At 40.8% G+C, this 18,638-nt stretch overlaps 1 protein-coding gene across 18 annotated transcripts in view; it reads left to right on the top strand.

Annotated features, from left to right (window-relative positions):
• The window catches only part of LOC138761686 (uncharacterized), a 155,809-nt gene that overhangs the window by 2,665 nt on the left and 134,506 nt on the right, over positions 1 to 18,638 (top strand). For 15 of the 18 annotated variants that reach the window (XR_011356455.1, XR_011356447.1, XR_011356445.1 and 12 more), the window contains exon 2: positions 7,731 to 7,850. The exons of 2 other annotated variants lie outside the window; for them this stretch is intronic. Coding sequence is in view for 10 of the 16 variants with exons in the window: in XM_069934268.1 (XP_069790369.1) it covers positions 7,731 to 7,850 (120 nt within the window). In the remaining 6 variants the exon portion in view is untranslated. The remainder of the gene's footprint in view (positions 1 to 7,730; positions 7,851 to 18,638) is intronic. One more of the 18 variants, XM_069934275.1, reaches the window with a different exon arrangement.

Genomic DNA, 18,638 nt, shown 5'->3' with positions numbered 1-18,638 from the left:
CCATTATGATCAGAATGTATCATGAGGAAGAGATGGGGCAATTATTACACATTCCAGATATTGGAAATAACCTCCTGGGAAGGGACCTAATAGTTCAACTGGGGTTAGAAAAAGGTGCAAAATATTTGAGACACCTTAATAAGTGAGGGAAAAAGGAAAATTAGTCCCAAAAGGATTAAGGGGATATTGGAACTGGTTCTCCTGAAAACAAAGAAGAAACTAAGAAAGTTCCTGGGATTGGTGGGTTATTGTTGACTGTAGGAATGACTTCATCATCAACATCGAAGTACACGAGCTGGCAGAGTCCGCAAGCATCGAATCCATGCTGCTGAAGACCCAACTGCGCTGGGTGGGTCATATCTCCAGAATGGAGGACCATTGCCTTCCCAAGATCGTGTTCTATGGAGAGCTCTCCACTGGCCACCGAGAAAGAGGTACACCAAAGAAGAGGTACAAGGACTGCTTAAAGAAATCTCTTGGTGCCTGCCACATTGACCACTGCCAGTGGGCTGATATTGCCTCCAACCGTGCATCTTGGTGCCTCACAGTTCGGCGGGCAGCAACCTCCTTTGAAGAAGACTGCAGAGCCCACCTCACTGACAAAAGACAAAGGAGGAAAAACCCAACCCCAACCAACCAATTTTCCCTTGCAACCGTGTCTGCCTGTCCCACATCGGACTTTTCAGTCACCAACAAGCCTGCAGCAGACGTGGACATACCCCTCCATAAATCTTCGTCTGCGAAGTCAAGCCAAAGAAGAAGAGGATAGATTCATATGCACAAAAGATGAAAAACCTATATCTCAAGTTGATGAAAGGGGAGCCTAATCTGGAGAGGGGAGCACAGGGGACAAGACTTGGAACATAATTATCTGGGCATTATAGAGTACCAGACAAAGGTGAGGGTGACCTCAGAGACATCCCTCGACATGAAGAGGAAGTTATTTATCAATGGGTCATCCTGGGTAATCCAAGGAAAAAGGCACAATGGGTATGCAGTAATAGATGGCAATGAGAGCAGAGTGATTGAGGCTGACCGGTTACCAAACAGACTTGTGATTTGTTCGCTCTGAATTGTTCACTTAAACAATTGGACGGTAAAGACGGGACTATCTACACTGACTCTAAGTATGCCTTTGGGATAGTACATGTGTTAGTACAGATTCTATCACCAATGTGTATATGTACAGATTGTACTGTAAAATGACTGTGATTGGCTGAGAGCGTAGCCACACCTACTGGCAGTCTTAAAGGATTGGTCCTAGCCAGACTAGTTCATTCTGGACTGGTCAACCTACTTGTGAGATGCTCCAGTCTTTTAGTTAATAAAAGCCTTGGTTTGGATCAACAAGTCTTTGGTTATTTCGACGCACTCTACAATTTTATTAACTAAACATTTGAAGGAATGGAGCGTATGCTACGGCTGGAATGCTTCGACATCAATCCATAGTCAGCTACAGCCTCGAATGACTTTAATCACTGGGTGAGATGCTTTGAAACATACTTACAGGTCTCTGACCCTGCCGTGATAGAGGACACCCATCGACTACAAATATTGATGACTATGTTGTCCCCGAGAGTCTACCAGAGTGTCCAGGACGTGACCACTTATGCCACAGCCATGAAGGTGCTGAAAGGACTCTACGAGCGACTGATGAATGGGGTCTATGCTCGGTACAAACTTGCAACAAGGAGGCAACAGCCCGGTGAGTCCTGTAGAGCTTATTATATTTCAGGCACTAAGGGCAATGGGCAAGGACTGTGCCTGCACAGACAGAACTGCTGCGGAAACCACAGACGATCTCATTTGGATGCCTATGTGGCTGGGGTTCGATTGAATAAGTTGAGGCAGCGCCTGATCAAGCATGGGGGAGAAAACCTAAAGGACGTGATCCAGATTGAAGAGACAATGGAGGCTGTGGTCTTGGGTATGAACATGTACTCTTGGGGCTGGACCCCACACTCTGATGTGAGTAGGATGCCCTCCCTCTACCCTACTACCCCCTGGCACACCAACAGCCTATCGGCTGCTGCTACATTGCCCGATGCAACCCCAAAGTGTTATTTCTGCAGGAAGAACAAGCGCAACAGGTCCCAGTGCCCAGCGAGAAAAGCCTTAAAAATGGCCACTTTGTCGCTCCAAAATGGCTGCCATCAAACACAGTGCCTTGTGTGAAGCCCAATTGCCACCCTCCCATTCAAACACTTCTTCCTCAGAGCTCTTGTCCAATGAGAGCGAGGGCTCTACCGCGCGGCAGCACCTGACATCACAGGGCAGATGCCATGTGCACAAGGTTCAACCCACCCTCGCCACAATAACGTTCACCCTACCTCACGAAGCAATGTCCGACCAGGCCCCAGCCCTGACCTCAGTGGCTGCTGCCATCACTGCTGAGCCCGCTGCAGCCATCACTGCCGCCGCCATTGACTGGGGACCCGCCACCACCGAGGCAGCTGACTAGGTACCCGCAACTGGGACCGATGCTACCGACTCGGTACCCACCGACGCTGCCAACCGCGGACCTGCCAACCACCTGACTGACTGCCCCACTGCTGACACCAAGCAGCAGGCTGCAGGCAGCAACACCAACTCCTCAATGCTGAATCTTCAGACCTGCCAGGCCCAAGCCACCCACTCTCGCACTGTGGGGCCTCATCTGTAGTCTCTCCATCCTCTGAGTTACTCTGCCGGTGCTTTTCGCAAATCTCACTCCTGGCTGGAAGCCTGTGGCCACCAAAAGCTGGCAATATAGTTATGAACACAGGAAATTTATCACAGGCAAGGTGAGCAGACTGCTGGACGAGGGCATTATCGAACCTTGTTCGAGTCCCTGGAGGGCCCAGGTGGTGATTGTTAAAAAGGGGAGAAGCCGCAGATGGTGGTTGACTACAGCCAAACAATCAACTGCTTCACGCTTCTGAATGCGCACCCCCTTCCACGGATCACAGATGTGGTGAATCAGATCGCCTAATACTGTGTATTTTCCACCATTGACTTGCGTTCGGCCTGTCAACAGCTCCCGATCCGCTGAGAAGACCGACCATTCACGGCCTTTGAAGCGGCTGTATCTATTCCTCAGGGCATCCTTTGGGGTCACAAATAGCGTCACAGTCTTCCAGCAGGAAATGGACTGGATGGTGGACCAGAACGGGCTGGCAGCTACTTTCTTGTATCTGGACAATGTCACCACCTGCGGCCATGACACGGAGGATCATGATGCCAACCTTGAAAATTTATTTCAGACTACAATTTGACTGAACTTAACCTACAAATTCGACAAGTGTGTCTTCTGGACCACTCGACTCGCAATTCTAGGTTGTGTGGTGGAGAACAGGGTGGTCATGCCGGACCCTGCCGCATGCATCCCCTCGTGGTCTTGACACCCCCCCCCCCCCCCACACCCAGAAGGCACTCAAACGCTGCCTGGGCTTTTTCCTCTTACTATGCCCAATGGGTTCCACACTATGCCGAAAAGGTACGGCCACTCATCACGACCACCTCCTTGCCCCTGTCAACCAAAGACAGAGCAGCCTTCGACCGCATCAAATCGGACATCACTGCTGCAATGTTGTACGCCATCGACGAGTCCATTCTGTTCCAAGTCGACAGCGATGCGTCTGACTTTGCACTGGCAGCCACTTTGAACCAGGCCGACCAGCCGGCCGGTAGTAGTCTTCTCCAGAAGCCTCCAGGGTCCTGAGAGCTGACACTCCTCTATCAAGGAGGTCCAGGCCATAGTCGAAGCAGTACATCATTGGAGACACTACCTCACTGGCAGACGTTTTATGCTGGGGTCTCCTTCATGTTTAGCAATACCCAGCGAGGTAAGATCAAGAATGACAAAATCGCCAGGTGGAGAATCGAGCTTTCCACCTTTAATTATGACATACTGTATCGGCCTGGTAAACTCAACAACTCGCCAGATGCGCTCTCCACGGGGACTTGCACCCACATACAACTGGACAGGCTGCAGAGACTCCACGAGGAGCTCTGTCATCCAGGGGTCACTTGGTTCGCACACTTGTCAAAGCTCGCAACCTGTCCTACATGGTCGAGGAGATTCGCTCCATGAGCTGAGCCTGCTTGGTGTGTGCTGAGTGCAAGCCCCACTTCTTCTGTCCAGCGAACACCCACGTCATCAAAGCCATCCACCCCTTTGAGTGTCTCAGCATAGGTTTCAAGGGGCCCCTACCATCGACCAACCCATACACCTACATCCTTATGGCCATCGACGAGTACTCCCACTTCCCATTTGCTGTGCCCTGCTCGGACATGACTGCCTCTTCAGTGATAAAGGCCCTGCACAGCATCTTCACCATCTTTGGGTACCCCAGTTACAGCCACAGTGACAGGGGGTCCTCGTTTATGAGCGCAGAGTTGCGCTAGTACCTTCTGGAGCTTCAAGCAGGACCACCAGCTATAACCCGTGCGGTAATGGGCAAGTCGAAAGAGAGAATTCCACCATCTGGAAAGCAGTTATGCTTGCCCTCTGGTCTAAATGTCTCCCCACCTCTCACTGGTAGGATGTGTTCACTAGTGCCCTACACTCCATCCACTCCCTCCTATGCACCGCGACCAATGCCACCCCCGTGAAAGGATGTTCTCTTTCCCGAGGAAATCCGAATTGGGAACAACCATACCTGCGTAGCTCACGGTTCCTGGTCCAGTCCTCTTATGATGCCACGTTTGGTACTCAAAGAATGACCCCTGGTTGATTGAGTGACTCTGCTCCATGCGAACCCGCATTATGCCTGTTGAGTAACCGGACGGGCAGGAGGACACAGTCTCGGTAAGGGACCTAGCCCAAGCTGGATCAGGTGCAGCAGTGCCTTTAACCCAACATCCTTCTTCCTTCTCCCCCAGGTCATGTGCTTGAACAGAGGGACTAGCACCACCCCACCAGCTCAGGCTAGACTGTTGACAACGCCATTGGGGAATTGAGCGAAGCAGTGGCCACACCCTACCAGCCTGCCGGCGACATAACTCTGGCGACCCCAATCCCAGCACCATGGCGGACACGCCAGATGGTCAGACCCCCTGACTGGTACAGCCCCTAACCTTCATCCTCCCCGGGGTCAGTTCTCAAAGAAGGGGTTAATGTGATAGTACAGATTTTATCACCAATGTATATATGTATAGATTGTAGTGTAGGATGACTGAGATTGACTGGTCAACCTACTTGTGATATGCTCTAGTCTTTTAGTTAATAAAAGCCTTGGTTTGGATCAACAAGTCTTTGGTTCTTTCGTCACGCTCTACAGTACATACCTTTGGGAAAAATCTGGCAAGAACCACGGCTAGTAAACAGGAGCGGGAAGGATCTAGTACATGAGGAACTGGTCATGTAGGTACTATTGAGCCTACTGCTGCCCAGGGAGATAGCTGTAGTATATATAAATAATCATCAAAGGCGAATCGTCAGAAGTTAGAGGCAACAAAAAGGAAGCAGCCCTCGGTCCTGAAATCTGAGATATATGTGTTGGTTCCCACTGTGGATTATGAACAAGCTAAATATTTACTAAAGAGGAAGAGGAGGAATTTCATGGAATGGGGGCAGTAAACACTGAAGAAGGGAAGTGGATTCTCCCAGATGGAAGAGAGTTATTAAATAAACTCAAGAAGGAGTACCTTCTGGAGCATGGTATTGTTTCAAGCAGGACCACCAGCTATAACCCGTGCGGTAATGGGCAAGTCGAAAGAGAGAATTTCTCCAAGAAGGAGAAACATCCTGGCCATCCTGCACCAAGGGAGTCACAAGTGATGTGCGATTATAGTGTTGAGAAAATATGGATGCAAGGGAGTATACATGATGGAAAAACAGATACGTGAAGGGTGTCTAACGTGTCAAAAAGTTTACAAATAAATACTAAGAAAATCCCAAAGGGGAGGAAGAGAACCTGGCATATAGAGTATACAGGTAGACTTTATAGAACTACCTCAGGAAGGTAGGCAGATGTACCTTTTAGTACTAATAGATCACCTGACAGGAGAGGCATTCCTGGTGGCCTCGGCCACTTCAGGGGGAATATCAAAGGTTATTTTAGAGCACATTATACCATGCTATGGGCTGGTGGAAAACATAGACTCTGACCAAGGAAGTTGTTTCACCTCTAAGATACTTCAAGAAATAATGCAAAAGTTAGAAATAACATGGGATTTTCATACCCTATGGCATCTCCCTTCCTCAGGACAGGTAGAACGAATGAATCAGACATTAAAGAAACAATTGTCCAAATTGGTGCTAGAAACAAAGTTACCCTGGACTAAATGCCTATAGCATTACTGTGAATCCGAATGGCTCCTTGAAGCTATGTCAGATTATCCCCCTATGAGATGCTATTCAGACTGCCATTTTTGGGAAGAGCAGGGGAAATGCCTACAGTAGAATTCACTGACAAATTCTAAGGAACTACATATTGGCTCTCGCTTCTTCTTTATCTGTTCTTATGAAAAAGAGTGTTGGCCCAGACACCTCCACTTGAATTTGCAGTGTACTAAATACAACCAGGTGATTGGATTCTGGTTAAGATGTGGAAGGACTCCAAGATTCAGCCAAGTTGGGAGGGACCATTTCTAACCCTACTGACCACTGAGACGGCGATAAGACCTGCTGAAAAAGGGTGGACACCACACCAGAGTGAAAGGACTAGTGGGGACCCCTATGGAGCCGCCAACTTGGCAAATACATCCCACCAAAGACCCGCTCAAGATCCAGTTGAAAAGACATTAATGGTCATTAGACCAGGACTTTGAATAGTTTATGAAACATAAGTTAAATACCTATGTACAACCCTCCTCCTTCAGTAGAAAGAAACATGAGATGGTGGTGGATAAGCTGGATAGGGTTGGTAACTGGGAACCTGGGTGGGGCCAATGGGATTCATACCCCAGTAGGGAGAGGATTAGAATCCACAATCAAGCCCTCGGCCAGTAAAGTTCACCATTACCATCCCCAAGAGTTCTAAACCGCAGGTGATACAGTTCGATGCTTGTAGTTTAATAAAATGTGGAGGGGTCGAGAGTCAGACATGGTATAGTGTTCAGGAGAAATATATGAGTCTTAATAGATACTGCCCCTATTGGAGTGATATATGGTGGACCACTCAGACTTAGGGCTGGATGGCTAGTACAAGATCTCATATAAAAAAAAAGTCATGTCAATTTGGAGGGGACCCTTTGCCACAAACTGCAGGAGCAAAGAGTGTAATCCTGTCTATATGACCATCAAATGAACCTCATAGATTGAGGAAATAAAGGGAAAAACCTACTTGAAAGGAGTAGATGGAGAGAAATTTAGAATGGGGATAAACATCAATGGAAAGGACCTGTTGGTGTGTTGTTTTAGAATAATCATAGAAGGATCCAAGACTAATCCAACTGATAGTACCTTCACAATAATGCCCAACGTGAAACCCTATTCTCCACCCAATGATCCAAAAATAGTAAAGATAATGAAGGTAGAGGACCTTATACAGACAATTGAGATTGAGATGGGATATGGGGATACAAATGTCTGGGTAGAATGAGTAAAATATACAGTGAAGAGTTTAAACAAGAGCAATTGCTATGCATGTGCTTCTGTATGTCTGATAGCACAGGTAGTTCCATTTCCGTTGGGTTGGGATAAAGGCAGACAAGGAATGAGGTGCATGATGGCTTGGTATCAGGATAAAGTGGCCTGGGGTAACCAGTTCTGTAAATCTCTTTCCCTGATGTTCCTTCCTGTGAAGAAGAAGGATGTCCGGATTCTGCCAGCATTCTCGACTGAGTCAGGAAATCACACAGCCTGCATTTCAAGACAAGGAAGATTGTTCACGAAGAACCTAGGAAAGCTACGACTATGCACAAAGGTACGAGATGCGATGGAAGAGAGGGGAGGAACATTCAGGTATTCTGCGGTACTGAAGATTTTTCAGGATGGAAATCAGCCAAAGTTCTTTGACAATCCTAAAGAGGTTATGGACATTGCTCAGTCTCTACCAATCATGCAGTTTCAGGAACGATGTAATCCTTTAAGGTCTCCAAAGAGAGTAGAGATGTAAGGTGGGATCCAGATTTTTAAAAGAAATGGAAGCAATGGTGACCGAAGTGGTAACGTTGATTTAAAAAAAATAAATCTTTTATCTTTTTTTTTTGAGAAGAGTTTAAATAGTTTAAATAATGATGATAGTTTAATGAAATGGGAGTTGGGAGAGGGAACTGGGTGGGCACTAGTTTCCAGAAGTCATCAGCTACCTGTGAGTTATCTCACACCCAATATTTTGGGGGAGTTACCGCTTTGGGCGGTTTAAACAGGAGGAGGTAGTCGTGACCTCCGACCTGTTTTTTATTCTTTTTAATTTTTGGGTTAAGAAGTGAAGGTTTTTAAATTTTTTAAAAAATAAATATATTTTTTTAACTCTTTGTTTTCTGATTGTAATTGAGAGGGAATTAGGAGGTTTTTTTTCTCTCCTTTTTTTCTTTTTTTGGGGGGGATTTTCTCTTTTTTCTCTTTTTTAAGAGGATGATGTCACAGAAGATAATAAGTCAAAAATTGAGGATGTTGAATTAGATGAAGAGGAAGATGAGGGGAAAGGTGATAAGAAGAAAAAGAAGAAAATCAAGTACAAATACATTGAGGGAGAAGAGTTTAATAAAATTAAGTTAATTTCGATAGAGAATTTTGAAGATGATATAAATTAAGAATATGGAGAATTTTATAAGAGTTTGAACTTTTTCTTTTTTTTCCTTTTTTTATATAAGGGGAAGGGAATAAAAAGTTTATCTGATTGCTTTTCTAAGGGATGTTTTTGTTCTCTCGATGAATTATAAAGGAAACTTGGTATTAATGGAAATTCTGTATTTATGTATTATTAATTATGATTTTTTTGTATAACAGATATGTGGTTGATATATGATTTTAATATTTGAACTTAGTTTTAAAGTGGATTTCATTTGTTAAATACATGTATTATGTTTGATTTAAATATATGTTTAAGGGTATTATTTTAGTATTGATATTTTTTTGTTGTTAGTAATTTTTTTTGTTGTTAAATTTTATCCTTTTTTTGTAAGTGGGGTTTTTTCTATTTTATTTACAACATTGTTAATTAATTCTTCACTCTTTATTTTGGGGGGAGGGTTGGACTAATTTTAAATTAGACGATTAATGTGTTATAATTATTGGGGGGGTTAATTTGTGTAGTTTAAAGATGTAGTATTCTAATTTTTATTATCTTATTTTTTATTATTTCTTTAAATGTAATTTTTATTTTATTCATGTCATAAAATTTTAAATAAAGTTTAAAAAAAAAAGGAAGAGAGGGGAGGGAACTACTCAGCCTTGAATGTTCCTCAAGCGGATCTCTGGTGGTTCTGCGGAGGCAGGATCCTTAGACCGATTCTTCCTTCTAACTGGAAGGGCACCTGTGCAATCATTCAATTTGCCATACCCTTCACCTTGGGATTTGAACAGGAGAAGATAATAGGGATAAAGAGAAGTAAGAGGGAATTCCTGGGGACGTCTTTCAATAACCAAATTTATATTGATTCATTTGGGGTGCCAAGGGTAGTACCTAATGAATTTAAGGCAAGCAATCAGATGGCAGCAGGGTTTGAGTCAACCCACTTTTGGTGGGTAACTACCAATAAAAATGTGGATTGATAAACTATATTTACTACAACAATGGTTTATAAATTACTGAGCAATTGGACACCACCAGTCACATGGCTTGTGAAAACAGCATAGTGCTAGACATAATGTTAGCAGAGAAAGGAAGAGTAGGTGTAATGTTATGTGGAAATTGCTGTACTTTTATCCTGAACAATACAGCCCCTAATGAAACTATTACAAAAGCATTGCAGGGCCTCTCCACTCTGGCTGAGGAGTTGGCCGAAAATTCGGAAGTGGACATCTCACTAACTGGGTGGCTGGAGTTGTACTTTGGAAAATGGAAGGGAGTATAGTCTCCATACTGACCTCCTTAATAGAGGTGGTAGGAGTACTATCTGATGTGGGATGTTGCATTATACCCTGTGTGCACGGGCTTATTGAAACTGCAATTATGAAATAAATGCCCTTAAGGGACATAGAAGATGGGACAACTTGACTGTGAAAGCCTTGAGAAAGTGGAAGAGACTATGATATCCAGATTGGAGGCATTTTATGTTTCTATCTCCAATGATGCAGAAACAGCAGGATAAATAGAAAAATGGGGGGAATTGTGAAAATTATCCAAAGTGTTGTTTCAGCAGAATGTAATTAGCAGTTTTAACTAACAATGGCTGTCCAGAGAAAGCAGATATGAGACTTGTTAGAGAAGAGAGGTGGGGGTGGGGGGGGGTGGGGGGATGTGTCTGTTATAATACAAAGGAAGGTCAGTTCCTGCAAGAGATTGCAGGCAAGGCCAACTTGATATATAAAACACTGCGAAAGAATGGGAACATGTGACAAAGCATCATACCAAAAAAGGATAAGAATAAATGAGGGTAGTGGGAGAAGTAAACAAAGGTGAGCTTTAAGACGAAGAGGGGAACAGCTTTTGATAGATTAAACTAATATATCAGTTACTCAGTTAACTAACCAATTAAATTAACAGAGGAGTGGTTATTAACACCAAGAAATGTATATAAAAATGATCAGTGTGTGCCTTTCTGAAGGACACCCGCTCTTGCAAGAGCGTTGAATAAAAAGGTTATATCGCTTCACCTATTGACTCTGCAAAATTATTTAATCAGTGAGCTGTGTTTCTCACAGAAGTAACTCTGCACATTCTCAACTCCGCGCATGCACAGAGCACAAAAAAGAAGAGAATTTAAAAAAGATTCTAGACACTCACAGCTCTAGTGATCAAGAAGACCGAGAAAAGCAAAGGAAAAAGCAAGAATGACCTACAATTAAGAAAAAAGCAGAAAAATGTGCGGAAGCTTCTTTATCTTCTGGTGAATTAATGCAAATGTTCGACTTTTTTTCAACAATCTGTGGAAGTGTTAACTGATGAAGTAAGGAAGAATGGTGATGAGATGGAAAGATTAATGTAACAAGTGGACCCTAGATTTGAAATAGTGGACAGAAAAATTAAAGGGAATGAATTTGAGTTTCAAAATATTAAATTGTGTCAGCCCTTCGCATCTCCCCCACAGGACCTCACAAAATGAAGGACAAATGCAACAATCCAGCAGACTGCACGAGGCCTGCAGCACTGCCCTCCAATTGGCCACAACCAAAAGAACTTGACTGGTCTATCAGGGAAAGCTGATCACAAACACACCAATCAGTGCTGAGAGGGCTTAGAGCATGCCTCTCAGCTGTGAGCCCAATAAAACTGAGTGTGTTAACTACACCCAACTGGGGTTCGTGTTGTTATTTCTGGGAACAGTGTGTTCTTTCTAAGCTAACCTGCATACAGCTATAACCTCTCCTGTGCTATAGGGTCTGTAGAGCCATAGCTTGTAGCAGCTAGCTACAGTTGTGGCAGCCTTTCCAAGAACAGTTCCTTTAAGAGCGAGCAGAGGGCATGCACATCATGTAGGGCAAGCATGTCCCCCAAACCATCCATATGCAGCAGACGTCCTGCGCGCTTGCGCTCACGCAGCCCAAAAGTGCAGGTCAATAGCTCTCGGATCACTTTATACTCGCCCTCCCGTGGTGGCTTTTTCAAGAAATCTGTGATCTTGGTGGCTGTGGCTTGTTCGAGGGCACCCACCACATGGTAGTAACGGGTGTCTTCGGAGGTAATTTTCCTCAGGGTAAAATGTGCCTCAATTTATTGGGCACAGTACTTCGGACTGCGCTGCCCAGATGTTCGGCAGCTTCAATGACACAAAGTTCATTGCAGGGTCTGTCTCCATTGCTAGCTGCTACAAGCTATTGCTCTACACACCCTATAGCACAGGATAGCTGTATGCAGGTTAGCTTAGAAAGAACACACTGTTCACAGAAAGAACAACATGAACCCCAGATGGTTGTAGTTAACACACTCAGCTTTATTGGGCTTACAGCCCTGCTTTTATTCTCAAGCTGAGGGGCATGGTCAAAACCTTCTGAGCACTGTTTGTGATTTGCTTTCCCTGATAGGACAGTTAAGCTCTTTTGGTGTGACCAATTGGAGGGCAGCACTGTGGGCCTCGTGCAGCCTGCTGGATCATCATGTTCGCCCTTCATTTTGTGAGGCCTCATGGGAGAGCTACGAAGAGCCCCCACAAAATATCAAATGAAGGAAGCACAAGTGGAAGTAGCTGCTAAGCATGACCAGTTAATGCAAAAAATTGATGTTTTGGAAAATTTTAACAGACTGAATAACATCGTTTGTTGGACTTAAAGAAGGAGATGAGGGTCAAGAGTTGAAAAGATTTTTGCAATGATGGATACCGGAATCTTTGGGTCAGGCTGAATTTCAAGGAGACTTGGAGATAAAGCAACCCCATAAGGCATTGAGACCTCAACCTCAGCCTGACCAAAGGTCCTGTCCAATTCTTGTCAGATTTCTTTGATACGAAGTAAAAGAGAATATATTGGAACTGGCAGGAAAATAAGCCAAAGAAAGACAATCCCCTTTGATTTATAATGGAAATAAGATTTTCTTTTATCCTGTGATTTGTTGAAAAAGAGAAAAGATTTAAATCCAGTTAAAGATGTATTGTGGAAAAAAGGCTATGCCTTTGTTTTTAGATACCATGCCGTTTTGAAATTATTCATCCTAGGAGGAAGGAGTAGATTTTTTTACTGAACCTAATGAAGCAAAGGTATATGCCGATTCATTGCCTGTTAAAGATTAGCAGATGGTTGTTAATACTTGAATTAATTAATAACTGAGAGGTTTTGCTGTAACTGAAAATATATTGAGTCTTGAGAGAATTTAAAGAAGGAGGAAGGTTTAACCTATATTGTGCGTGATCTATTATACTGGGTAAGATTAATAGATTAAAAAGTTTATTGATAATGCAATAAAGCATGGTATGGTGTTTCAAATGATTTAGTGGGAGATGTGATGCTGACCACTATGGAGTAATGGGCACCAATGCAACATGCTTTGCATCCCGTATAAATCGGGGAATAGTGATGCTTCAACATACCGAGTCTCTGGGGTTCTTTCTTATCTTTTTTCCTTTTTTCTTATCTTTTCCCTTTTTGGTTTTTAGCCTGGGCTGTTTATATTCGCAATATATTACATAGAGAGTTGGATTGGATGGGGAGATGGAGGAGGATGCTGGATGGATATAGGTTTTAATCCTGATGTCCAATGGCAGGGAAATTGTCATTTATTAGTATTAATATTACTGGAATTCAGAATCCGATAAAGAGAAAAAGGTTATGGAGCTATATGAAAAAAAAATAAAATGGATGTGGCTTCTATACAAGAAACTCACTTAATGGAAATAGAACATATGAAAATAATAAAAGATTGAGTAAGATTCTTCATTTAATTCCAAAGTGAGAGGAGTGGCGATATTAATAAATAAAAGCTTACCAGTTGAAATACTGGATGTAATGATTGATAAAGTAGGGAAGTATGTGATGATAAACTGCAAAATATATTCTGAATATTGGACCTTGATGAACATGTATGCATTGAATGTAGATGATGGAAAATTTATACAAGATGTTTTTATGCAGTTTGCTAAAGCAAAGGAGAAAATAATTATGGGAGGAGACTTTAATTTTACCTGTAATTCGAAGTTGGATAGATCTGGTGGAGTTGTGGCTAAAAATAAGGTAATAAAAGATGTAAAAAAATTTTATGAATGAAATAAAACTTGTTGATAATTGGAGGAGGATGCATCCTGGTACTAGGGATTATTCATTTTATTCTTATAGGCACAAGACATATTCCTGTGTAGACATGTTCTTAATCTCTGCTCAACTGTAGGCCAGAGTTCATAATATTGAACATCAAGCGAGGGTATTGTCAATTTTACTAGAGGAGGAGCAAAACATAGGTTATAGATGGAGGTTTAATACAGAATTGCTAAAAAGGAAGGATTTTTGTGACTTTATAAGGTAACAGATAAAAAATGTTATGGACCTGAATGAACATTGTGTAGCTAATACGTTTGTGGTTTGGGATTCTTGGAAGGCTTATTTAAGTGAACAAATAATAAATTATACAGCTAACATTAAAAAAGAATATATGTTTGAAGTTAATTATTTGGAAAATTAAATAATAAAAATGGAAAAAGAATTGCAGAATCAAGTAAATGATGAGAAAAAGAAAATAATGGATTTTTTAAAAATTGAAACTTAATACAATACAAATATATAGAGTAGAGAGGGATACAAGATGATCCCGACAAAAATATTATGAGTTGGGAGTTAGAGCACATAAAGTTTTATCATGGCAATTGAAGGCTGAACAATGATTGAGAATAATAATAGCTGTAAAAGAAGATTTGGGTCATATAAAACACAAGGTCTTAATGATGGTTTTATGAAATATTATAAGAAATATGGCAATTGGAATCTTTGAAAGATGGGGATAAAATAGATGAATATTTGTCAAAAAATACTTTACCACAATTAAATATAGAAGAGAAGAAAGAATTAACAAATCCATTTACAGTTACAGAATTATATGATATATTGATGTCCTTACCAAACAATAATGCTCTAGGCGAGGATGGATACGCTCCAGACTTTTATAAAGAATTTAAAGAGTTATTAATCCCAATATTTATGGGATTGTTAGATCAAATGGATAATCTTTGGGATTTACCAAAGTCATTCAAAACTGTGTTAATAACAGTTGTTCCAATAAAAAAGGAAGGACCCTTTGCTTCCATCTTTATTTAGGCCAATTTCATTTCTGAATACAGATCATAAAATTTTGTCAAAATGAATAGCTAATAGATTAGCTAAATGTTTACCTAAATTGATTAATATGGACCAAACAGGCTTTATTAAAAATAGATCAGTGGATAATATTAGATTTTTATGTTTATTAAATATGACACAGAAAAGAAAAATACCTTCAGTGGCTTTAGCTTTAGATGCAGAAAAAGCCTTTGATAGATTAGAATGGGATTATTTATTAAAGTATTGAAGCATTTAGAATTCCAACCATTTTATAAATTGGATAAGGGCATTATATAATTGTTCAAAGGCTAGAGTGATTGCAAATAGACAAATATCAAAATCTTTCTTGTTGGAAAGATCATCTGGACAAGGCTGTCCATTATCTCCTTTTTTATTTGCATTGGCTATAGAACCTTTAGCAGAGGAGATCAGAAGAGATAATGAGATTGAGGGCTTTAAGATAAATGATAGAGAGCACAACATTATTAAAGTTCATTAAAAAAGTAAATGATTGATTGGCAGAGTATGGGTTAGTATCAGGTTATAAAGTAAATGTTGTTAAAAGTGAATTGATGCCTATGACTGAGATAAATTATGTTCAAGTTAAGAAAAAGACAAAATTTAAATGTCATAATGGGTCAATTAAATATTTAGGAATTAATTTTGATAAGAATTTTAATAATTTATTTAAATTAAATTCTATACCTCGAAGAAAATTAATGAAGATTTAACAAGATGGAAGGATTTGCCAATTTCTTTAATAGGAGGGATAAATTGTGTGAAGATGAATATTTTTCCTAGAATACATTATCTTTTTCAATCTTTATCAATTTCTTTAACAACAATTCTTTTTTCAATATTTAAATAAAAGTGCAAGAAGATTTATTTGGCAAGATAAAATGCCTCAAATAGCATTGGAAAAATTAACATGGCAATTTGATCAGGGGGGACTTTGATTGCCTAATTATAAAAATTACTATAAAACAGCTCAACTTAATTTTTATCTTCTTGTTATCAGACTGATGAAAAGACTGCATGGGTACAAATTGAACTGAGCAAAATAGGAGAAAGTAATTCTGAGCATATTTTGTATAAATGGCATGAAGGATTATTAAAAGGACAATTAGATACACCAATTCTGAGACATATGCTTAAAATATGGAATGGAGTACATGTAGAAAGAGGAATGAACAAATATCAGTTGGCTAAAATGATATTAAACCAAAATCCTTTAATTCCTTTTATGATTAATAATCCTTATTTTGATGTTTGGTATAATTGTGGAATAAAAAGGATAAGAGATTGTTTTCTGGGGATGCGTTTTTTTTTACTTTTGACCAACTGAAGGACAAGTACAATTGGGTAAATATGGGGAATATAGAGATTACAAAAGGTGTAGTTTTAAGGCTTTTGAAGAATATAAAGGTGGATAAGTCTCCAGGACCAGACGGGATCTTCCCCAGGACATTGAGAGAAGTGAAGGAGGAAATAGCAGAGGCTCTGGCGGTAATTTTTCGAATGTCATTAGATATGGGGATAGTGCCGGAGGATTGGCGCATTGCGCATGTGGTTCCGTTATTTAAAAAGGGTTCAAGGAGGAAGCCTGGCAACTATCGGCCTGTAAGTTTGACGTCTGTGGTAGGTAAATTAATGGAGAAAATTCTTAGAGATAGTACTTATAAACATCTGGATAGACAGGGTCTGATCAGGAGTACTCAACATGGATTTGTGGGAGGAAGGTCATGTTTGACCAATCTGATTGAATTTTTTGAAGAGGTGACTAGGAATGTGGATGAGGGTAGCGCAGTGGATGTTGTCTATATGGACTTCAGTAAGGCCTTCGATAAGGTACCACATGGAAGGTTAGTTAGGAAGGTGCAGTCTTTAGGTATAAATTTTGAGATAGTCAAATGGATTGAACATTGGCTGAAAGGGAGAGGCCAGAGAGTGGTAGTGGATAATTGTCTGTCAGGTTGGAGGCCGGTGACCAGTGGTGTGCCTCAAGGATCTGTATTGGGCCCATTGTTGTTCGTTATATACATTAATGATCTAGATGATGGGGTGGTGAATTGGATTAGTAAATATGCAGACGATACTAAGATAGGTGGAATAGTGGATAATGAAGAAGGTTTTCTAGGATTGCAGAGGGATTTGGGCTGCTTAGAAAAGTGGGCTGAAAAATGGCAGATGGAATTTAATGCTGATAAGTGTGAGGTGCTTCATTTTGGTAAGAAGAATCAGAATAGGACATATGTGGTAAATGGGAGAGCATTGAGGAATACAGAAGAGCAGAAAGATTTAGGAGTGACGGTACATCGTTCCCTGAAGGTAGAAACTCACGTGAATAGGGTGGTGAAGAAGGCTTTTAGTATGCTGGCCTTTATCAATCATTGCATGGAATATAGGAGTTGGGAGGTGATGTTGAGATTGTATAAGACGTTGGTGCGGCCTAATTTGGAGTTCTGTGTGCAGTTCTGGTCGCCTAATTATAGGAAGGATATAAACAGAGTGGAGAGAGTGCAGAGAAGGTTTACCAGAATGTTGCCTGGGTTTAAGCATCTGGAGTATGGGGAGAGATTGGACAGATTGGGTCTTTATTCTTTGGAGCGTAGAAGGTTGAGAGGGGATTTGATAGAAGTATTTAAGATTATGAAAGGGATAGACAGAGTGGATGTGGATAGACTATTTCCGTTAAGAGGAGGAAAGATTAAAACAAGAGGACATGAGTTAAGAATTAAGGGGCAGAGGTTTAGAGGTAACATGAGGGGGAACTTCTTTACTCAGAGAGTGGTAGCTGTGTGGAATGATCTTCCGGGAGAAATAGTGGCGGCGGAGTCAATTGTATTATTTAAGAAAAGGTTGGACAGGTATATGGATGAGAGGAAGATGGAGGGTTATGGGCATTGTGCAGGGAGGTGGGATTAGAAAGGGGTGTTTGGTTCGGTGCGGACTAGAAGGGCCTAATGGCCTGTTTCCGTGCTGTAATTGTTATTATTATTATTATATTACAATATACCAAATAATACTATTTTTTTCCTATTATCAACTTAAATCATATTTAAAAAGAAAGTTAAGGAGGAATTTTAAATTACCAGGACAAGATCCATTTGAATATTTAATAACGGATATGTTTATTGAAAGATTTATTACAATTATCTATATAAAATTGCAAGAGACTATCCAGGAAAAAAGGATTTATTTAAATCTAAATTGAAATGAGAAAAATATTGAAATATTCAGATTCAGTAAGTATGGTCTAAATTATGCTATGAAAGTGTAATTAATACAATTAATGTTAGATATCAAATCATACAATGTAATTTTTTTAAATCATTTATATTATACTCCATGCAAATTACATGGAATTAATTCAAATTGCTCTGATCAATGTTTTAGATGTAATCAAGAAGTAGGATCCTTTCTGCAGTCTGGCAATGTGAAAAGGTATATAAGTTTTGGAAAGATAAAAGTATTTTCTTGGGACAAGTTTTGAAGACTTTGAAGTTTTACAAATTTTGAAGGATTCCAGAATATTTCTATTGGGAGATATTTTTCAACTGAAGTTGGATATTTATCAAAAGTTTTTAAGTGGAGGAGTCACATGATGGAGTAGTGGCTGGTCTAGTATAACCAGCCCTCTCCAGAGAAAATTTTTAAAAAGTTTGGAAAAAACAGACCTCAATGAACAGAAAATACAGAAAAAGGAAGATAAAGTTACAAAGAAGAGCCAGGAGATGGCACCCAAAAAAGAGAAAGTAAGAATAACAGAGAAAAAAGAAGAAAAATCACCAGAGAAAAAAGAAGACGGCCTTACCTGCAAATCAGAGCAGGGAGCCATCGTGGAGAGGAGTGACCTCCAAAGCTGGTG

Source organism: Narcine bancroftii, chromosome 1, assembly GCF_036971445.1.
Source record: "Narcine bancroftii isolate sNarBan1 chromosome 1, sNarBan1.hap1, whole genome shotgun sequence".
NCBI lineage: Eukaryota > Metazoa > Chordata > Chondrichthyes > Torpediniformes > Narcinidae > Narcine > Narcine bancroftii.
The sequence above is the reverse complement of the archived record's forward strand: the minus strand, read 5'-3'. Positions and strand labels throughout refer to the sequence as shown.